The sequence below is a fragment of the Haliaeetus leucocephalus genome, unplaced genomic scaffold (assembly GCF_000737465.1).
Source record: "Haliaeetus leucocephalus isolate CR32 unplaced genomic scaffold, Haliaeetus_leucocephalus-4.0 Scaffold130, whole genome shotgun sequence".
NCBI lineage: Eukaryota > Metazoa > Chordata > Aves > Accipitriformes > Accipitridae > Haliaeetus > Haliaeetus leucocephalus.
This window is the reverse complement of record NW_010972566.1, coordinates 1,751,054-1,774,540: the sequence shown is the minus strand read 5'-3', so window position 1 is coordinate 1,774,540 and position 23,487 is coordinate 1,751,054. Positions and strand designations below refer to the sequence as shown.

General features: G+C 35.5%; 1 protein-coding gene across 1 annotated transcript in view; it reads right to left on the bottom strand.

The window, feature by feature from the left end:
- The window catches only part of TBC1D32 (TBC1 domain family, member 32), an 85,876-nt gene that overhangs the window by 7,689 nt on the left and 54,700 nt on the right, over positions 1-23,487 (bottom strand). Inside the window, exons 25-28 of the mRNA XM_010585847.1 lie at positions 18,903-19,028; positions 11,169-11,252; positions 1,007-1,076; positions 159-274 (exon numbers count right to left, since the gene is read on the bottom strand). Of these exons, the coding sequence (XP_010584149.1) occupies positions 159-274; positions 1,007-1,076; positions 11,169-11,252; positions 18,903-19,028 (396 nt within the window). The remainder of the gene's footprint in view (positions 1-158; positions 275-1,006; positions 1,077-11,168; positions 11,253-18,902; positions 19,029-23,487) is intronic.

The following is a 23,487-nucleotide window of genomic DNA, read 5'->3' as shown; positions in this document are numbered from 1 at the left end:
GCATTTTAAATTACCAAAATTTCAAAGTAAAAGTGCTGCTTTTTTTTTTTCTTTCAGTATGTTTTACACATTTACACCACCATCAAAAGCCCAAACTGAGAGTTCAAATTCCACTGGCATTTTTAGGCAATATAATTTATGCCACCAAGGAAGGATACAAAGCGAGGATACCACAGTTCTTTGCTGTTTTTTCAGAAATTTCTCACAGTTCATTAACACAAAGCACAGCCCATTTTCAGCATGGTCTTTTAGCAAGTTTAGGAATTTTCCATATCTAGCACAAAAAGTTAAAAGCCAAAACTGTTTAAAGGTTAAATATTTAATTCCTAAAAAGCAAGAGCTCATATTTAATAGGCCTGTGAAAGTTAAGCTGTCATAACACACCAAACATCTGCTACTCAGTGTTACAATTCCTCACCTAAATTCCTTTTAGTTCAGTTTTAGAGACCGTGGTGGCAAGGACCAAGTACTCTAACAGAGACGACACATTTTCTTCATGTATCTTATTTAGAATTCCATCAAAGTATATTGTATGTGTAATTATTAGCATCAGAATTCAAATATTAATGCTAAAGATAACAATCTGTAGAAGTACAGATGCATTAGCTTTTCCTTCACCGTGGCTCTGAAAATTACCAGCCAAATAAAATGTTGTTTAAATGGCATATAACTAAGCTTAGCTAAACAGAACCATTTAGAGAAGTAATGTGAGGAAAAAAAAGACACATAACTCAGGATAATGTGATTTTATGGTAAATCTCACTAACAAGTTACAATTAGCCTTTACAACAATAAAGGATAATAACCTATATAATCTGTAAAGATAATTTAATTATGTGCTAATACCTTTTTCATTTTCAAAGTTAGAATTAATTTTCTTAAAGACGATCTTTAGATTTAAACAGTACAAAGCACTGAGTTGATGGATTAAATATCATTAAAGTCACTCCATGAAAATCAAACAAATCCTAGAAATACACTAGAGAAATATTTTAATACCATGTACCTGACTGTCATTTCAACACCAAGCTGCTGCACAGATGAAAGGCTTTCACTCGTCACATCTGCATCCATGGCTAAAACAAAAGAAAAAATATAATAAAGTATTATGACAAATATGATTTTAACTGAATAGTAATGTAAAGCTTCTTTTATGTATGAATACCAAATCTGGAGAACTGTTTCTTATTTGAAATAAGTTTAGCAGTGTTTGCAAAGGATGCGTCAGGAACCTGCATTCTTTGTGTACAGTTTGTTGTTTTGTTTTTGTTTTTTTTTTATTAAAATCACCTTCTTTATAAGGAAATCTTCGCTGTTAGTATGGTTATCAGTAGCTTTACAGCATGATGTAAACAAACAGCATCTTTTTCAGTCCCATTTCTTAGTAGAGCTTTGTCCTTTCTGGCCAAGAAATCAGACAAAGCAGCATTTTCTGATCTACTTTCTTCCATTCCAGTGGCCTTAAAGTCTCCTAGCTGTAAAACCAACTTTCTTAACAAAAATTCTATTTTGATACGAATCACAGAAAAGAAACTTTATAACTGATGGATCTAAAAAATCCTGTATTTCTGCGCATTGTTCTTTCACACAGTAATATATATCCCATTTTCTGCATTTGTTTAAATTAAAAATCCAAGTTAGACAAATAAATTAATAAATCATGAATTAAAGCAACCTCTATTGTAATATTTTCCTCAAAATTTTAAATTCTAAATGCAATTAAAAATGGGGCATTGTTTCTCTCATGAACATATATCATCTAAGATAACTACACCTCAGGAAAAAAATTACAGTCCAATAATATCACGTGTTACAAAGCTGAGGGTTTAAGACTTTAATATAATTCTTTCAAAGTGCTACTTAAAAAACAATAACAAATGAAACAAATAAATAAAAAAACCCTAACAACAGACATAATGTGTTAAAAATGTAAGTAACAGATATGGCAGCAGAAGTTAAGATATATTCATGTAAGTGATAAATGTAAAAATCTGATTAAACAGACACACAGTAACTTAATATGTATTTTTTCTATGTCCTTCTCAGACACATAGAGAAATCAAACTGAAGGATTCCCTGGTGTCCTGGTTTCAGCTGGGACAGAGTTAATTTTCTTCCTAGTAGCTGCTATAATGTTATATTTTGGATTTAGGATGAGGATAATGTTGATAACACACTGATGTTTTCAGTTGTTGCTAAGTAGTGTTTAGACTAAGCCAAGGGTTTTTCAGCTTCTCATGCCCAGCCAGCGAGAAGGCTGGGGGGCACAAGGAGTTGGGAGGGGACACAGCCAGGGCAGCTGACCCAAACTGGCCAAAGGGGTATTCCAGACCATGGGACATCATGCCCAGTATATAAACTGGGGGGAGCTGGCTGGGAGGTGCAGATCGCTGCTCAGGGACTGGCTGAGCATCAGTCAGTGGGTGGTGAGCAATTGCATTGCGCATCACTTGTCTTTCTTGGGTTATATTTCCCTCTCTTTCTGTTATCTTCCCTTTCATTGCTGCTATTATCGTTATTATTATTATTTTATTTCAATTCTTAAACTATTCCTATCTCAACCCACAAGTTTTAGTTGTTTTCAATTCTGGATAATGATCTAAGTGTTAGGGTCATGAGAAATTAACCCTGTATTTTGACAAATACATTTATACATAAGAAAAATCAACTGGTCTTTGAGTAAAACAAATTTATTCAATAATCTGATGGGATTGAAATAGCAAACTCACATCAGAGAGGTTTTTTTACCCAAAGAACAGAAGTTCAAATATCTTCTGCATGGCATACCAGCAACACAATATTTGGAGGAATACATATAAATCACAGGGCATTTCAGTTAAAACCCCACAGAGATGAGTGACACAGTTCATATCTTTTTACAGTTCTTCCTCCAAGTTACTTGTTTACTCAGGCTGCAATTACCATACTAAGTCAATTCATTTTCAGGTTTCTGTGTGCAACTGTGAAGGCAAGAGGCGTACTTATATCCTAGAAACCAGGGGGAATTTGAATGAGTGGGCTACGACTGATGGTTAATTCAGTCCTGCCCATATTTAATGGCAGGAGAGAGGCAAGCAGTGTAACAACCTCTAAGCCACACAGAAGCCCTGCGCCCATTTTGAGGTGGATCCTCCTGTGGGTGGCAATGCAGGAACTGGTATCCCAGTCCAGCAAGGGTGTAATGAGGAAGAGCTGTATCATAACCCACAATCTGACCCCAGTTTCCATTCTGTAACAGTTTACAGCAAGGACTGAATGCTTATTTCCCATTAACATTAAAAGAACATGACTGATTTCATTGATTCTCATTGCCTTTTCTTCTCTGTTATAACAATTTCTTAGTTGCTGAAAAGAGTTTTCTCCTTATCAGTTTTCCTTTTGATATTTTCCCCTGTATTGTGAAAGAAGATAAAATTAACAGAGTTTGGATTGAATAATAATTCTATATTACACAGTACCTCATCAAGGCAAAAACTGGCAAGTACACCAGTGTATTTGATATAATCATAGCTCCGCATACTAGGCAGTCAAGTTGCTGCCAATCCACAACTCACAATGGGAACACACAAACTGTGGTTCTTTGTCCTGGGTCAAAAGTTTTGATTTTCCATTTTGTTTACCATTTAATACACTGAGAAGACTAGGCCTTAGAAAACTATAAAGTAATTAAGAATACACAAAGGACAACTTCCCACTGATTAAAAACTGGACCTAGAAACCATAAATGTTCTATTAAGCTTAGAAAATTGTTATTAAGTGGAATATATTTCAATATCTCATATTGCATATTGCAATCCATGGACAAAAAGTTGACTAGTAAGCTTGCAGGAGTATGTTGTGATTGTACTATTGTAATGATGCTTATACCTCTGATTTAATACACTGAATTTAATTTTCTGCAAAACTCATTTGACAGATATTCATCAATACACCTGATATAACTGTCTTGAAACACAATGGGTTTCATAACAAAAGGCATCGACAGATCAATTTTCTAAATAAGAATGCTGTTTATCCTCAAACAAAGGACAGAACACCTCTCTGAACTGTGAATTAGATAACAACATGATAGAGCACTGTGGCTATTATTAAATGGAATGAGCAACATGCTTTGGCAGCTTGCTTTTCATTTATCTAATAAACCAAAAAATTCTATGATGTTGAACAGGTATTTTACACTTCTTTCTTTAAAAATGTGAAACACTGTAAAATAGAAATTAAGCCAAAATTAAACTAGAGACTTGAAGGATATCAGAATTCTCTAGAAGCTGATTTACAATTAAAAAAAACCCCATAATAGAAAGTTGACTTTATCTCTCATCTCATTGTAAAATGCATTAAAAACCCCACAGCAGTAAGTATGGACCATTTTTAAGTATAGATGATATACTTTTTTTAGCCATGCAACTGCTGTTCATATTAACAGTCTAACATACACACTTCAGATAAGCTAATCATAAGAAACATTGGTATGCCTGCTCTCAAATCTTTTTTTTTAAATCCACTATTTAACACAATCTTGTTCATTCAAAAGAGAAAATGCTTCCTTTGAAACACCAAGGACTGTAAACTATTAATTATCAGTGATAACTTTAAACAACAACAACAAAGTACACTACACGTGAAAAATTGTAGAATATTATCTTTTTCTACAAGAAAGAAGTATTTCTTTTTCAGTGTTCCACAAAGAACCAAAAAGAGAGAATTAGGACTCTGCTGCTTGAGTGGGGAAGCAGTGAGGGTCGGGAGCAGGGCAAAGGTGGCAAAGAGGGCTCACTGAGCAACTTGTCCCACCTGGTTCAGTTAGCCTAAATCTGGGATTCCTAGGTAAGGCATGCTTCACTGCCATTGTCTGTCTAGTCTTCATCTTTAAAGAGAAGCAATCCTGTGCATCCTGGATAGTTCCAGACGCAAATCAGGGGATCCTAGGGAGAGGTGAGGATTAACTTTGGCTTACAAACAAGCTCTTTCCTTATTTATTATTTATGCTCTTTCCTTATTTATTTATTGCAGAACAAAACCTAGTGATGGGGAGGAATTAGAAGGTTTTCATCTTGTGTCAATAAGAAAAGATGGGCTGATTGTCCTCTGTGGTTTTTATCTTCCAGGTCTTCCTGCAAAACTCTGAGCAATCGTAAATCTCAAAAGCAATTAGGGGGAATGGGAAGAACAGGATGAAGGGAAGACAGGGAGCAGCTCTTTAAGCACTCTTAGTGTTTCCTTGCCTCTGGGTCATGACTGATCATTCGTACTAACTCTGATCATGCCCACTTCAAGCATCTCAATGGGCAGTACTTCTCAAAATGTTTTGTAGCATTCATGCAAAAGCACAGTCCCATAAGGCATGATTTGCAAAGGCAATTACGTATTATTATTAAACTCAATCTATAGCTGGAGACACTTTAGAGTAAATTAACTGGCACGCACAGTCCAGTAGTATTCTTTCTGATCAGACTAGACTTCAATTGACTTTACAACTCATATGAAAGATTGCTTTCTTATTCATTTTCCCCTCTTACCACAAAGAAGCTTTTATGTGTTTAAGTCAGAAAATGGGCTACATTGCATTTATGCTGAAATGACAGGATGCCAAGCTGAAACAGCTTTACAGCATATTTCATCAACTTGTATGGTCTTTAGGTAATAATTAATTTATTTCCCTGTTTAATGGCTGTTACCCCAAAGAAACTACTGGCTTCCCTTTTGTGTTAAGTGAAGAAAATTACTAAAGCTGTTGCTCACATTATTTATTTAGCTTTTTCACTTCCCAGTGCCCAGGCCACATGTTTTTATGGCTATATAAATAATCTTTGCAAAATGTTAAATTTTAACTTCAGTGATGGTAAGAAAGATTAGTTTTCTTTGTATGGATGGAAAATACTTTTGATTCAAAGGAACCACGCAAGTAACAATACTGCAAACACCTGAAAATCCCATGATGGCCAGAGCTACCTGCATAATTCCTGCAGATGCTTCAAAAAGCTTTAAAGTACGTAGTTACATTCGCTATCAGATCTCTAGTCCTTGGCTTTGCCCATATAAACTGAAATTGTGGAACTCGCAACTTTTATTTTTACCAAAAAAGCAGGGTTTTTTACTTACTCTTCAACAGGTACCTAACTGTCAGTAGGCAAGTGCCCAAGCAGTCAGTATGGAACTTTTATATTTTGTCACTACCTATCCTCTCTCCTTCTGATATCCTTATGAAAGTTTTCCATTTTAAAACATTACTTGGACTTGGGGCAGAAGTCATACGTTTCCCACTATATTCTCTTCTGCCATTTTGCTACCATTTTTGATGGTGTCATCTCCTCCACCAGGCTAGTCATCTAGAGCACTTCTGACAGTCTGAATCTCATATTCATTGTTAGAATTGTCTATAAAAAAAATCCTATTTCAAAGAAAATTATTATTATTGTTGGATTTGAACTGTGAATGGAGACAATGTAAATGAGATCCAAGAATAACTGCTGGAGAATGTTGTTGGCTTCTAATCAGAGCTAGATAATCTCATGTGCAATTCCACCTTGACTATTGAAAGTATCTGTTATGTCGTTAGTACGCTTGTCATAACAATACAAGATCAAAATATTCATATCTAGAACTTCTTCTTTATGTATTGGTCATCACAAAAACTCAGGCTATTTTTGGCGGCATCATCATCAAGAATGAACCACTTTTTCAGTCCAGTTACATATGAACTGGCAAAGGGCAAAATGCTTTTTGCTAACAGCATCTTTAGAGTGGGCAGCCATCTTTAAAGAATTCCATTCACCAAATGATGCAGGAAGAAGGGAAGAATGCCCTTCTTTCTCCTTCCCTTTCAGCCCAATTTGGGGTTGTAGTCCTGTACTTCTCATTTGCTACTCCTTCTGATCAGCTCTATACTGATAACTTCCCATTGGTGTTTCTAAAATTTCTCAGTTCATTACCCAACCCACCTGACCCTTAGAAGATTAAGAGCTCATTAAACAGTAGAAAGTTCCTATGAGATTTTGTTCAGTCAGAGAACTAAGCCTCATCTAGAGAGGGAGCACACCGTGACTTTTGAGTTTTACGGCCAAGACCCAAAATCCCTGAGGTTCTGTCCCGTTGGCAGTACATGGCAGAGCTGTTTCAGAGACAAAGTCCAGTGGAAATAGAGAACTCAAATGCAAAGTCATCTGCACAACCAGAGCTACGAAAAAAACCAGTTGATCCTGAAGGGTTGTAGCATTTCCAAGCTTAGGCAGTCTGCAACACAGGGTGGAGATCAATTAAGAAGTCCAGACACCAACATATTAGATGACTCTGCAAGTGGAATTCTTTGAGAAATGGGTTTGTTGGAACCTTGAGAAAACTAATACATTTCTGCAAAGCATTTATGTTGCAATGAACTGGAATTTGCTAACAGGAAGAGCAAGTGGCTATTTTAGCAACTTCATATCCCCAGTGCATCATACTTATTTTACCACTATAGCAAATTTCAGTTTCTTGCCATCCTATCGCCTATTACAGCTAGACATCAATGATTTCGTTTTCAATGGTTTCTGTTTTGGTTTGGGTTTTTGTTTGTTTGTTTGTTTTTTTAAGAAGAAAGAAAAAGAAAAGCAACCTAGTAAGTATTAATTCTGGGAAAGGGGATAGCCAGAGCTCATTAACATTTAACATACATATTGTTTGTTATTTCACTCATCTGAATCCACATCACAGCAGTATCATTGCTGCTAGCAGAAAGTAAACTTCAAGTAAGATTTGTGTTACCGTTTATAATTAAACACTGCAACTGCATAGTTGTTTATCAGATATCTTTCCTTCTCTCATCTCGAAAATGATAACAACCCAAACTAATTTGATTTTTCCATATTTGCAAATTTTATAATAGACTGAAATCCTGAGGGATTCCACAGCAGATGGATGACTGTGTTATTCTAATTACAACTACCGATGGGTTTAGAAAGCTGTCATTTTTTAAGACAATCAATTTCTCATTTCAAGAGACATGATAAACACTGAATATCTATGCATTGTACTGAATCCACTTTCATGAAAATTGTGGCTTCTCTTCATTAAAATGAAACAACTATTAGAAACTGGTTTTTCAGTTCCTCAGACCCAAATTTATTCAAGAGAATGGTGGACACACACAATTGCCAAGTGCATGTTTGGCTTACTTAGATGTGCAGCTGGAAGGATGCATCTGGAATATAGTTTACCTTCTAACAACTCATTAGCTTTACCTAATTCAGAAAAATGTCTCTACTGTAACAGCAGTTTTAGGATTTAGCTTAGACAGTGCTTACACATACATATATGGAAGAGATACTGTGAAATACCATGGCATTCAATAATTAATTGCTCTCCTTGGAGAAATTCCAACCCTTCATACACATCAGCAGAAAACCCAGGAAATGTATACAAATCTGATTCAATCAGTGAGAAACCTAATTTTAAGCAAGTAAGGTCTAAAGATTTGAGCATGTTTTGTTTGTCCCTTCTGTACAAACATAGGAAGCATAATACAGACTTGGGTTCTCAAAGCGCATTCCCTGTCTTCATAGGAATGCCATGCTGTATTGTTTTGTGATGTAAAAAAGAACCTGAAATGAGTGTTAATTTAGCTATACAACTGATTCTTACAATCAAGCCCTTTTACTGTTCCACAGAGGAGTATGATCATATATTCAATTTTAGAGCCAGATCTTTGTTTCACTTTCCTGTCAATCAGCATGAATTTATTGGTCTAAACTAGTTTCCCTGGACAACACTCATTGCTACACCTGTCTGAAAAAGGTGCTATGAAATTTTAGTAACTATTTTCCTATAAAACTTAAGAAACCCTTGATGAAACATGCTGTTTGCCTGAGCAACACTCTTTACTGGACTGGAGAACTTCACAAAAAGCGTCTGTGATCACAGTGTTGCTGGCAAGGAAAGAAAGCACTTAAGACAACACCAGCCCTTTGCCTACATTTCACCTAAGTTTCTTACCACCAGACTACTGACTATCCTTAAGAAGGCTTCTCACTCTCCCATTTCCAAGCTTGTCTTCATTAAAGCATATGGAATATCAAAAGCATTTGTAAATGAAAATTGCTTATCAGCCAACCCTTCAATTTTGGAACTTTTATTTGAGAATTGAACAGGCAAATTTATCCAGAATTAATGTCCAATAGTGCCTGTATAAGACCGAATGAAAAAAATATTCAGAAAATACAAAAAGGAGTATAATGCAGACTGGGTTATTTTATCATGGAAAGAAAAATCTGTCAAGGTCAAAAAAAATCAAGAACTGAGGCTTTTATTATGTTATCTTTGTTTTGTTTGTGTACCTATTCTTTGGGATTTTCCATTCTAAAAAATTAATGTATACAATTGTCACAGGATTTTCAAACCTGGTGTTTCTTCAGAGTTGGCATTACATTTTAGATAAATAATGTAGTGTTGTTGCCACCTCCACCTAACCAATGGTTCATGGTGAAATCGCACATCAGTGAAGTGGAAGATCCAAGTTCAACCTTCCTGAACATGTTTTAAATCCTAGCTTTGACCAAAAGGTTGAGAAGAGTGGATTGAAACTAAGGTACTCGACATCTGAGCGAACAGAGTATGGACTACTGCTTCCCTTTGTTAGAGTTCTTCCACACTGGATGGAAGCACTTAGCTGTTATGATTAAGAAAAAGCAGGATGCTGTCTTTGCTGGGCAAGGCATCCACTTGGAGGTTGCACAGTTAGACTTCTGTTCCTCCTCTAGTTAGTTTTTGCCTTATTCAAACCAAGCAGGTTTTCCTGTTTAGAAAAACAGGAAACACTAAGATAACCTTGAACAGTTAGGTCTGCGGGCTATACTGTTCTCCAAAGAAATGCAACATAGGCATTCCCCAAGACAGAACAAAAAATACACCCAGGCCTTCTGTATCACTGGAGAATACGTGATACTTTGAACTGTGACTTAAAAAGAGAGATGTAAAGAGGGGCAGTCTAGGTTTCAAAATAAATAATTTACATCATGAAGATATTACGTGGGCTTTTAAAGGAACCATCAAAATCATCATTTGAATTGGGAAGTGTCAGAAATATGTAAATAGCAAGTATTATGAGTCCATGAAAAGATTTTTGTTGCTCATTATGCCTCCAGAGAAGTTGAAAAGTAAATTACAAACTAATGCAGGACAACAAAAAAAACTCTTTAAGGATCTTTTAAGGAAAAATAAAATAGTGACAGAAAGAACTGTCACTTCAGCAACTCTCTTCATTATGCAAAGAGAGAGATTCTCAAATAAAATTAGAGTATTCTGTTAGCAAGCTTTCAGAAGGTAAAGGCCACTACTTAAAAGAAAGAGATCCGCTAAATTACTAAAGGGGTTTTATACTTTGAAACTTCAAAGGCAAGTCTGCGAAGTCTCCAAGGACACTATATTTGCATCCTATGGATGTGAGAATAAAATATCAGTATAAATAACAAACTCTCCCCAAAGCAGGCTTGGTTCTCCAGAGTTAGTGGCAGAATAAGTACTCTAAATGACTGAACTACAACCTCAGAGGAAAGTCCTGGACAGACAGTAAAGAAGGAAAGTGCATTTTCTGGCAGGTATTAACAATGCTTCTAAATCTTCTGATTTTGTATGTGCTTCAAAATATTAAAATGTATTACTTTACACGCAGAATAAATTAACTTTATCATTCATCCTTTATTCTTGGCTCTAAGCACAACATCTGTACAAAACTAACACTCAGATTACTCTGCCAACAACAGCAGTTCTTTAATACATATCCTTTAATGCAATATAAATTGCATACCTTTGGGTTGATTATATATTATGGGGCTTTCAAAGAGTGAGGCAGATTGCTTACACCATCTTAAATGTTTATGCCACCAGGTTTGCAAGTCGTTCTGTAATAAGTGTCAACAAATACTTTGAATCATACCCTCACCTGATCTGCATCTCCATCTTTCCATTACATATACAGAAATATGAAAGCCCATCACTAATAATTATATCTGTACTGTTTACTCAAGCACATCATCTTTTGCTCCAAAGTGAGGTACTTCCCACCAGCTGAGTAATGAATTTCTGAATTGTTAAATAACATATTAAACAACACCCAAAACACTACAGATACATTTAAAAGGAAAGCAATTTAAATATGAAGAGGCTGCACGGCAATAAGTTATTAGGAAACTGACCTTCATAGTTTCCTGTGCTGAAATAACAATCTGATCGGCTTTCAGAAAGATGTGACACGAACTTTTCAATTAATTCTGCCAAAACTGCAAGAAGTTAAAACATTAAAACATTAGAGGCAATGAACAAAATGTGGAACTACATTACCTAACAAAATGACAATATGTGAGAAACTAAAGCTATTTGAATTCCTGCATGTTTATTCATGTTTTTATGGGGGAACAATTCAAAGCATGCATTGAGTTTTTGCATTCCTAACACCGTTCCAAATTAAATTAAATTTTAATGGCTTTACTGAGAATATATTCAGTGTAAACGGAAAGAGAATCCCATTTATATCCTCTAAGGATTACTTCAGAATTTGTTACACAGTTTCAATATGAAATGAAAATTAACTATAATTAAACTACAGTATCTTACCATATTTGTCTGTGTATGTAGACAGGAAAGAAAAAAAACCAAAACAACCCCCACACAACAAAAACCCCACACCACCCCAAAATGATGCTAACAAAAGTAAATGAAGTTTTAAGGGCTGTTTTAAAACACGATATAAAACCACCTATGCCATCACAAGATAAAAATTATTCACTTAAAATTAAGCAATAGGAGCATCTCCTTTGGAAGATTCTGTATTTTATGACTAGGAGCATTTCCTTTGGGAAAGTCCATATTCTGTGATGACCATAATGTTCTTATTCAGTTCTTGCCATGGAACTTTGAGTCTGCAGATATTGCATTAAGTCAGTCAAATGTTGACATCTGGTCACTAGGTAGGAAATCATATCTCCCACCTTAACAGCATGTGAGCCAGGAAGTTAGTGAGAACTCTCAGTGACAAATCATTAGCAAAAACTGTTGCTGATTCCTCAATTCTGCAAGTTTGAGACTACTGCAACTGAGCACGCTACCACCTTACAGATTTAAACAAAGGATACAAGGAAGCCTTTACACATACTGCATGGAGGAAGCCCATATTGAGATGGGCCACATTAAGAATTTAAGAGAGCAACAACAAACATGTTTTGTACGTAAATACTATCCCAAAACAGCTGCTGTTGGAATGATAAATAGAATTTATAGAATAGTGATATAACATTCTTTTCACAGCAATGCATAGCAAGGAAGTGTATGTGGAGAGTAACGAGTGCTGCTCCCCGTGGGATTTCCTGTTTTCAGCCGGCACGTTACCATTTCCTTGGCAGCAGCTCAATTTAATTGCACTGAAGCTTCAGCCCCTAGTCACCCACTCCTGCACATTTACTCCATGCACCTACATGTGGTTTTGCTGGTTTTACACCGACTAATTCCACTTAACCATTTTAGTGGATAGCTGTAGGAGCAGCTGTATCAGCAGAAAGCGTAACAATCTGTGGTGGAGGTGGCAATAGGGAAAGCTAGAGAACTCTTGAACTAGCCTTACTGACAGAAAAACTAACACAGGAGATTGCAGTGCAAGCTCTTTTGTGCATGAGGAGGAAGAGGAAGATGATAGAACCTCCACTCACAGTCTGATGCTTCTTATGCCAGAAAAAAAATGAAGAAAAAGATATCATAAAGACAAGTAACTCTTCTTCCAACCATTTTAAGCTAACATACTGGTATTAAATCATGATTTTTTTTTTTCTCGATTAGTTGTCTAAAACATTTACAGAAATTAATTTACACTGAGTGAGTCCAGAAAAAGTTTTTAAAAGGTTGAGTTCTGGTAATACTATGTTGATGGGTAGGGCAAAGGAGAAAAGAAGTTTCACTGCAACAGCTAAACACAGATTTACAGTTAGAGGAGCCAACTCCAACAGTAAGAAAATTAATTTTGCATTGCAAAGGACTACTAAATCCAAACAAAAAAAATTACATATGTAATTTATATTCTTATGCATTTTTATGGAGACAAGAAACTGCTATTTAAATATAATATAGCTATTTTTAATCATGGTTAATAAACCACATGGGGCTAGCAAAAAGCAATTTATTTTATAGAAGAGTAACAGTTTATTCGTTTTGTGAGAATAAACAGAATAAACAACCTCACTAATCTTCACTAATATGCTTAGTGGAATTTGGTCCACAAAGAATATAACAAATATTTGTGTAAAATGAGAAAAGGTGTCTATACCTGGAGCTGTAGATTGCAAAAAGCAGAAATTAAACTTAAAATTTGTAACTAGCTAGATGTTTACTGTATGACTATTAGTATTGTGATTACTGAAATATGCCATACTATAATAACAAACAGGAACTATGTTAAAAAGACTAAAATACCACATAGTTCAGAAAAATTAAAACCAAGTCAGAACATTGTACATTTCTTCCCTTTTTGTTGGAAGGCATCCACACGCTTGACCTAGCAGTCGAGTATTTCAGTTCCGTGCTTGAGTTAATGGGAGAAGTGACAGCTCAACTGCTAAGCAATTTTTTGAAACTCAAGCACTAAACTGATTTTCACCATTTGAAAATACTTATCTAAGTGCCTATCAGGGTCTTTGAAAAGCGTTTAATCAACTTTGAGACAGGAAGACACACATAAGAATTTATCAAAACAAATGTGGTTAACACATAAATAGAGGGTTTTCACAGGACATTGTCTCTTCCAAAAGAAAGTCCATGTGAAATGACAAGTAGTTATTTTAATTTTTGTCTTTTAATACTAAACCATTTAGCTGCCATTTGAACACTCCCTGAAAATCTTTATAAAGGTGGAAATTGGCTCAGTGATTTTCATTTAACGGGAAAAGTAGACAAAAGAAATTTAGGAAAGTTCATTGCATAGTACAGTCAGTACTGTAAAAGCCCACATTCTCATGCAGAGGTTATATTCAGAGATAGAGATTAGGGCTGTGGCCTACCAACTCAGTGAAAATGTTGATTTTCTTAAATTATGGTAGCTTGGCTGTATTAACATTGAAGTTTTTGAGAGACTGGCAATTACCTCATGCAAATTTAATCCACAAAATTTTAATTTAGGAGCGTGTAATCATATACAAAATAAATGAGAGAGTTTTAAAATTCCCTAAATGATTGCAGTATGCTCATAAAACACCTGAATTCCTGCAGGATGGGTTTTTTTCCTTGAGGAACTAATGTACAAAAGGAAGGTAATCAAAATGGCCTCTAAACTGCATAAGAACACTGATTTAAAAAATTCATGTGATTAAAACTGTTTTAGTATGTAACCACCATGAGAGGTTATCTAATTCCTACTCTTAAAGGTTTAAGCCAAAAAGGTCAAAAACTGCAAAAAGCATAAAATTTTTTTAGATCCTCTAATGTAACTAGTGTTACTGTATCATATTCTATACCAGTGCACAGATGCTTCAGAGGGGTTTAAAAGAAAAAAACCTTAATCTTAAGAGTTAACAGTAGTCTTGCTTGACTTGTGCTAGAGGTTAAAAATTCAAGAGTGAAAACCTTGGTCAGCTGACTTCTTTGTAAGAATGGTGTCAGAAAATTTCAACTCCATCAACAATACTTCAGTTTAATAAATCTACAAAAAACACAGCTGGCAATTACACTCTTAATGGCAACAATAAGGAGGACTTTTTTGAATTCCTAAGGTGATGGGAGAGACTTTAAATTATTGTACATTGAAATGGCAAAGGAACAACCTGCATTTTCTTTGAAAAGAAGAAAACAAGATCATAAAAATTCTGACAGTGCTTCCATTAGAGATGAAGGTTGCATATCTTATATACAAGTATCTTCCCTATTAATGGAAAAACCAGCCTTTCAAATCTTATTCAAATGTTGTAATCTTCACATACATACATACACGTTCACGTGCGCTTACACCGCTTATGGGATATTTCTTTGGAAATTGCTCCAAACTGGTTTGGGAGACAGAAGAAAGAAGTTTTTATTTGCAATTGTTCTTGCTGCGTAACATAAAAGACCCACTGTTCCACTCTAATTCTGAAACAAGCCTCCTTGAAAAATCAAGTAAGGACATAAAAAGGTAAACATCTTTTTTGTATTATTCTAAAAACCTCTTTTGTGAACGCAGTATTTTTAAATTGTTCATACTGAAAAATGAGAGCAGACCACAGGCAGAATCTGAATGACTCCATGGAGGAAGTAATTTCAGCTGAGTTTATTAACCCTATCCATACCCACATACAGACATAAAGCTTGAGGAGCATGATTAGGATTTGGGGACTCAATATCTCTTGTTATGAAGGGAAGAATGTTAGCATATAGTTAATTATATGATCCCTGCAACACCCTTAATTTCTCTTACTTGGGGTTTAAAGTCTCCTAAGAGAAGAGAGGATTATGGATGTTGAATCTGCCAAGACAGGAAAGCGGTCAGCTGCTCACACAACACTAACTGGGAACAGAAAAAAAACGAGTTGCTGGGGTTGAAAACAAAAGAAATGCCTTCCGCCATGCCTGAATGACGAGAAGGGAGAGACAACTGAAAAAGGCATGGATGAAATAATCAAGCCGAGATACTGATTCAAAAAAAATACCTCCCAGTCACATGAACAATTTGAACATACAATATACTAAGCCTAGATACACACAGACTAATAATTTTCTACATAAATCTAAGCTATTGCTCAGACGAGTTGATTTGCCCATTTCTATTCCTGCCAAAGCTTAAATGCCAATACACAGAAAGCTCTTATCTAGATGTACTAAAGATGCTTCAGGGAGGCCACAAGTATTGCAAAGAGTGGTCCAAAAAAGGCCAAGACTTAACCTGACCGAGGGCTCTATTCCACAGTTCTCTAGCTGATCTAAGTGACCCAAAGACATAGGCAAAGCCACTCAACACCAAGCAGCTATATCCGTAGCATCCACAAACCTGTGGCACCTTAACAGAAGGAATGACTGGAAGAATACCTTTGTCTTAGCTTATTGTGCTTAAAACCATAGAATGTAGAAGCTGATTGTCTACCATACGATTTGCTTTTAGATGACCAAGGAAAATCCCACACTTTCAGTCCTGCCACACTAAAAGACATACAAACCTAAGGAAGGTTTGTATCCCCTCTTAGCAGTTCAATAAGGCTATTCAAAACTGTATCTTGACGTTTGACCACAGAAATTACTTAAAAGCTACAGTCCGAGGTGATGCTTTAGCAGAGAAAACACCAATCTAGGGATGAAGATGGACATTCCCAAAAGTAATGCGATACCATAGCATTTTGCACAAAAACACTGATCAAGTCAATGTGATGGTAATCAACACCAGAAGAGTGAGTTAGAGATATTGATACTGTATGGTTTGCTCAAGAATTTTCTGATGGAGTTCAGGCAGGTTCTATAGATTCAGCATCTGGTAATCCTGACACCAGATCAGAAAATATTTTAAAAATCAATACATGTTGCACTATACAGTCATTGAATCTAACATCATCTTTGCTGATTATGTTCTGGCTCAACTGCTGTTAATGTTAGTCTTCTTTAGAAATGGTGCAGTACATGAAACGTAAGTATGCATCTTTGTCCTGTAATCCTTGGAGTTTGTTCCATCTGTAACTAAAGAGAAAGTTTTGATTTCTTGGAATCTGGATGGAAGCCTCTCAGTCCTCTGAAATTTGGGAGAGCTTCACATGCTGCAAAAGATACAGAGCAGCACAGCTGTGTGTCATAAAATAGTTTCAATGATGTTGTCTCAAACCACACAGCTAGCAGATATTTTGCTGCTTCTGAAATATCTCCAAGCAGATATGCAACATTTGAACAGCTTCGCATCCACCTTAAATTACCAGTACTTAGACTGAATTTATAATATTACTACCCTTTTGTAGGGTGTTTTTATTTATTTATTTTAGTGTGTCATTATGCTATTCTGTTTCTGTTTTCATACTCTACTTTTTTGTGTGGTTTGTGAAAGCACTTGCAGAAGTCCCTGTGAGGCTTAACAACAATTCCACAGATACTTTCCTGCTGACTTTTACTCCCGATTCCATCTCAGCTGGAAACGGTTATCCAGAAGCAAGCATAATGTTTTTGCTTTGGGTTAACAAATCTTAATGACTCTCTTTAATCCTCATTTTAGCTTGTGGTACCTCCAACAAAGTTACAGAAAAACAACCTACACAGGTTTTGAGGCTGTGTATGGATACTACAAAGCACAAAAGGAAAGACTTCTTTTTCTTTGTAAGCCATCTACTTTAAACGTATGTTCCGTTTTTCTGTAAAAATATGTTTTTTCAACAAATAATTCCTTTTAGATGCAGGAAGACAGACTAACAATTTTCAACAAAATTTTCATATAATCCAAGAAGAGAATAGTCTAGAAAATATGCTGCATTCAAATAAAACTGATTTTACAAAGACTAAATTTTTTGTGCTTCACAATATATAACACCAAAATAACCCCTCACTGAACTACTAGATCAGAGTCATGCAAGAAAAGTAAACATACAAGTTTTCCAGAAAAATCTAGGGTTTTTTAATTGCTACGCCTCAATTTATTTTTCTTACACCAGCAGAAGCTCATATAAAATACATTCAGTTGTTTCTGAATGGTTATGAATCTCTATTTGTTCACCTGTTTCACAGAGATGTCTGAATACATGTATTTGTGGACATGTATGATATAACGTATATTATAAGTACATATATGCATTATATACAAAAATATATGTATTCTGTCTACACACACATTCTTCCAAACGGAAGGTGAAAGTTCTGACTAGTTTACCATCACCTAAGACTATAGACTCAAGCTTGTTTCAAACAAGCAATAAGAACAAAAAGCTCAGAATTTAGAAACATTCAATAAGTACTGATTTTACCCACATTATACAAATGACAAATTTCTTATTAACTATTTTAATACTAAATCAGTTCCTGTATAAATGACTTCCTTAAGGCTTCTGAAACCACCCTATAACCTTTATATTGCTATATAATTTATCATAAAATTCAGGTCTCTGTAAAACACAAATGCTGGGTTACTTTGATCTCATATAGAAGATACTTCACCTGTCTTCACTATCAGTTGTATTAATAGTTTACCTGAAGAATTTAAAGGGAAGCCTTTGGCATCTGTAAACAAAAAGTTCGACTACGTACTGACCATCTGACCATAATCAGAATTCTTACAGAAATGGAAGCCAGTAATTTCTGAAAACACCTAGCTTCTTTATTGCTACACAAGTTTATATGATATTACAAATTAATTATTGCATCTGATTTCTTATGATTTATGTCATATGAGTGATCAATGTTTTTGTTTTGGCTGTTGTTTTAACTGATCTATACCAATGCTCCTGCATGAGTGCACTCTTAAGTAGAAAATACATAAGAAAATGAAGATAAGCCTGAATGAGTGGGTTCTTTGATGTTTAGTATGGCTTAATTCTGAAAATGTTTACTGAAATTGGCCATTAATGTTATTTCCCAACCCGTCTTAAAGTCATTCACTGATCTCTGGGAAATGTCTGTTTTCTCTCAGGCTCTCTTTTCCATTTTCTCAGCATCTCAGTAATGGTCCCTTTAGAGATCTGAAACAAAGACTTATATTTGAGCCCTCTTTCTGTGTCAGATTTCACTGGAAACAGCCAACAGAGAGGGATGATGGCCATAAAGAGAGAAAAATAGGATGTGAGGCACAAACCTTGTTTTCTCAGGAAAATCCCATTGGAATAGTTTTTGCAATCAACACAAAATTATTGACTACTTGTATAGATAATGTAATCCTCAATGAAACTTTAAAGAACGGTTGCTTACTAGTGGCCTTCTGTTTGCTTGCTTTGTTAAACTCAGTAAGTCATACTCACTTGTTCCGCTGATGATATCTGGTCTCGCTTTCATGACTTTGCAGAACTGTTTTCTACAAATTTCTGTCCACCTGGTTTGCTTCTCTGGATTTTTAAAGAGTGATAAGAGCTTGTCAAGATCTTTATCTAGAAGAAATTAAAAATGAGTGTTATTCTGTAATGATAATCTTGGCTCTTTTTTTTTTTCTTTCTTTCTTTTCAACTTACTATGTAAGTAATAAGAAGCTATTAGCTACAGAGTACCACAGAAACAAGTAGATGCATTCAGAAACTAGAAACCATTTTAATGAAGAACAGTAAAGTCAGATGCAGCTGAGAGCTCTCTTGTTTTCTCGTATTTTTGGCAGACCTCATACCTTAGGAAGAAAAGACTAAAAAAATACCCCTTATCCTATGACAATTAAACTGGAGAAGCAGTCCTAAGGCTGATGACATTCTACTTTACACAGAACAGAAACATTCATTCTACTTACTGCTGGGTTTTGAATATTTAAGATATTACTGAGGCACATTTTGTAACTGCCCTAAAGTTATTACTCCTCTCCTGAAATGGTAAGAATTGGAAAGACATTTTAAAGAATTACTACTACTTAAAGAAAGTAGTTTGGTATTTTCATGAAATTTCACCACTCTGAGAATCTAAAATAGAAGACAGGCAAAGATCCTCCACCAAAGATCATTGGTTTAATAATAAAACCGTGAGGTGGCAACACTATTGTAGAACATGAAATGAAACATGCAACATAACAGTGTTCCATAGAAAAATTCTGTTTCTTTCTATAAGCAGGTTTCCTTCAGATGCTTCCAATATGGACAGATTTTATGGCATATATGTGTATGCCTTCAGGTTGCTAAGCATACCTATCGAGTAAAATTTGCAAAAATACATTGGGCTGCCCATGCTATGAGAATTCTTATAATAGCTTTGCTGATAATCGCCAGCATTTCCCAACTTTAGCACAAGGACTTAAAATTGGGACAAAATGTTACACCAAAGGTATGCTTTTGCTGTTGCTGAAATGTCACCTTGTAAGTTTTGTGTTAATATTTAGAGAAACTCAGAATTTTAAATTGAGTTTTCTGAAGAATTGAGGTGCACACAACATGCTCCAGTCCAGGGCCACAGGTTCTTTGTTAGTACTGTCAGAGGCTGCAACAATGTTAATTCAGGCATTTTCTAACTTCAGAATGCTTGACTTTTTATCTAAGCACTATTAAAACACAGTCTTTTGGTACAATTGCTATATATAAGGCACAAATATATCAGATAATGTTTCACATTATATGTTCAGCTTCCTTATAAAACAAATTTGTGGAACAGTTTACAAAAAGATCTTTATGAAAGATTCCTTTTAAATGCAAAGAAAGGATTTCAAAGATTGCTCCTTACCGCTACTCTTACCTTGTTATTAAAGAGACATTCTCTCTTTATAATAGGGAGACATGCCTTCAAAATTAAAATTGCCGTTGATGCAACGACAAAAGGACAGTAAGTATGTTCTCTCTCTTGGCTAAGAGTGAGGGGTTTTTTTTCTCTCTATTTTCTACTAAGGTAGAGGAAATTACACATACTCTACCAATTTTCTAGAATAAAATATCACAGGCTGAGGCAGTAAATTTCACAACTAGCTGAGTCTCACAGAGGTTTGAAAACAGAGGAACCATAGCGACAAATGTAGAACCACCATGTGTAATCATAAATGAAAATGTTAAGCTGGCTTTCAACAATCAAAATGTCTATCTTGGAATTCACGCTGAACAATGAATACTAGCAAGCTACCATGACACATGATGACACAGCACACTGAATAATATATACAAGGTAGTGGTAAAAATAATGCATACAGATGCTTTGGCAAATCAAAGAGAAATAATTTCTTCCCATATGCAACACTTGTTAAAAAATGCTAATATATTGGGAGGGGCTGACTATTCAAATTCTATCTGAAGGCAGAACAAATTTCAAGTTCAAATGCCAAGTCATTTTATAAAGCAATTTTGTGTAAGATAAAACTGATCAAATTCAGTTTTCTAACAGAAAATACTGACCTCTACAAAATGGAAACAATCAGTTAGACTGCCTCTCCTCAGGCAATGTGCTTCCCAGAGTACTTGATCCTGCTATGAAATATTTTCTGGTCAACTCGAGGGGAACAATAAAAGGTGGTATCTCTAATAAGGTAAATGCACATGCACTCCAGCTGTGCGCAATCCCTGTGCTGTGGGACCATGCAGTTCCCATCATTACAAAAGGATTGTAGCCTACACTAATACTAACTATTCACTAAGGTGATAGAGGTTCTTCATACCTTGCAAGCCCTCCTTTGTTCTCTTTCTACATTTTGGACACTATAGAAATGAATTCTGTCACGAAAGGTGACTTCTGATTAAGGATTCAACAATTGTTTGAGCAGCCTATGGCTATTTAGAATATTTGCTGTTACATTTACTTCTTTATAGTATTTCACTTTTCCAATAAAACTTGTTTCCACAAACAAAATACTATTTTAAAATTCTCTTATTCCTTTTGAGATTATTAGAATATTTTCAACAGAATTACAATATTGCATATAATTTATTCCAACCTGATCTAAAGACCTTAATGTTTTATAATCAGTAAATTCTCTCCCTGTCATCGGAATTTATTATACAATACATAGTATTTCAAAAGAAGCTTATTATAGTAACTTAATTATTATCATTAATAATTATTCCAAATTAATTAACCTGAAATTCCTTTGTTATCCTCAAATAACTAAATTCTCAGTTAGTATCTTTCCAAATAACATGCACTGATGCTTAGAACAGCTTACATGAGTATGAAAACTTAATGAGAAGAAGGATTTACTCATAGTATTATCAGTAGGATTTCTAGTTGCTTCTCTGCCCTTTTCTGCTGTTTCTATAACCGGTGAAGATTGAAGAAAATCTTAGAACTGCAAAGCAACATTCCTCTACAAGTTAAATAGTTATTTTACTTCCTAAAGGATTGTAGTAATTCAGTTTGGCAGACAAGGATCAGCGACTACAAGCTGAGATTTAATCAGCCAGCTTACCAAACAGAGACCAGGGTGAAACTTTGATCTCTCTGAAGGAAATAAAACTACTGAAAAAAAAATCCCCCAATAATTTCAAGAATGCAGGATTTCAAGATCATGGCCCATCCATCTCTGCTGCCTCCTTCTGGCTTCTTGATCTGACCCCTATTTTTCTTTGCACAGTTTGTCTCTTTAATATTCTTCCTCTCTTGCAGGTTTTACAAATTTAAATCTTTGGTTTGTGATTGCTGAAATGCGCACATGCTAGTATCTAGCAGTGTCAATGCATCCAAAATTGTACTGTTTAAACATGTCACCTTTCACAATGTTAATTTATGCTCCAACAATAGGATAAGGAAATAAAGATTACAGTACTACAGTCTTTTCTGAAATTTTGCTAAAGACCACGGACCACTGTATTTGTTTTAAGGTTCCTCTGGGAAGGTAGTATTTAATAAAAAAGGAACTTAAACAACTTCAAATATGTACCAAATGTAACTAATGCAGATGCGTGTTCTGTCATCAGAATAGTGACAGGCAAGCAACCTACTGAAAACAAGAACTTGTTTTTATCTAACCAGTGGATTCCCCCCCCCGCCCCCCGGAGGACACAAGACTTGGGATTCTCAGAGAGTGCACAGGAATGTTAAAACTCAAATGACAGAGAAACAAGCTTAAGATCCATGCAACCAAGATACTATGACATAACCATGTATTTAATACGTCCATTACATACTGTAACTGGTATCATATTGTGGCAACTTACAACATCTTATTTTCTTCCAGCTAAACCACTTGCTTCTCTAACAGCTTGTCATTAACCATGGACTATCACTTTCTCCAGCAGGTCACCACAGTACAAAAAAAAAAAGAAAAAAAAAAAAGAGGGAGAGAGAGAGAACCTTGGGGGGGGGTGTTGAATGAAAAATGCTTCCAAAAAACTCATGATACCAAATAAATGCCAGCTCACTTTCACAAGTTAGTAGGCAACTATAACTTGCCCAATGGTATTACTATGCAGCTGCAACTACAACTACCACACAGTCCTGGGCTATGCACATTGCTTGTTACTGAGGGTGGGCTTTCACACTGTTGCTGGAGGTGTTCTAAACACATGCCGATGCCAAAAGAGAGAAGTCCTGCTCTTCTTTCTTCTCTTTTCTGGTACGTCACTAAGTGGGTTCATTAATTATCCTACATTAATGACTTGAATTTTTTTTTTTTTCTGGAAGAAACACCAGAACTGCTGAAGGACAGAAGGTGAGGGAACAGAGGAAGAAAAAAAAAAAACCCAACCAAACAAAAAAACCCCAGCAATAGAAATTTTTTTAAAAAGTGAGGAAGGATGAGTAAGATCTTCCTCTTCTGATGATAGTGAGCTTTTAAATACGCTCAACCCTAACAGTGTGAGTGAAGAGAAGCTTATGTCAATTTAATTAATCTGCTGCAGTCCTGCCTTCTTCCTCGTATGTGGTTATACTTTGCCATCCCATCCCTTCCTTTGTGCTAGCACTGGTTGCTCTGTGTAACCTTGTCAAAAAAAAAAC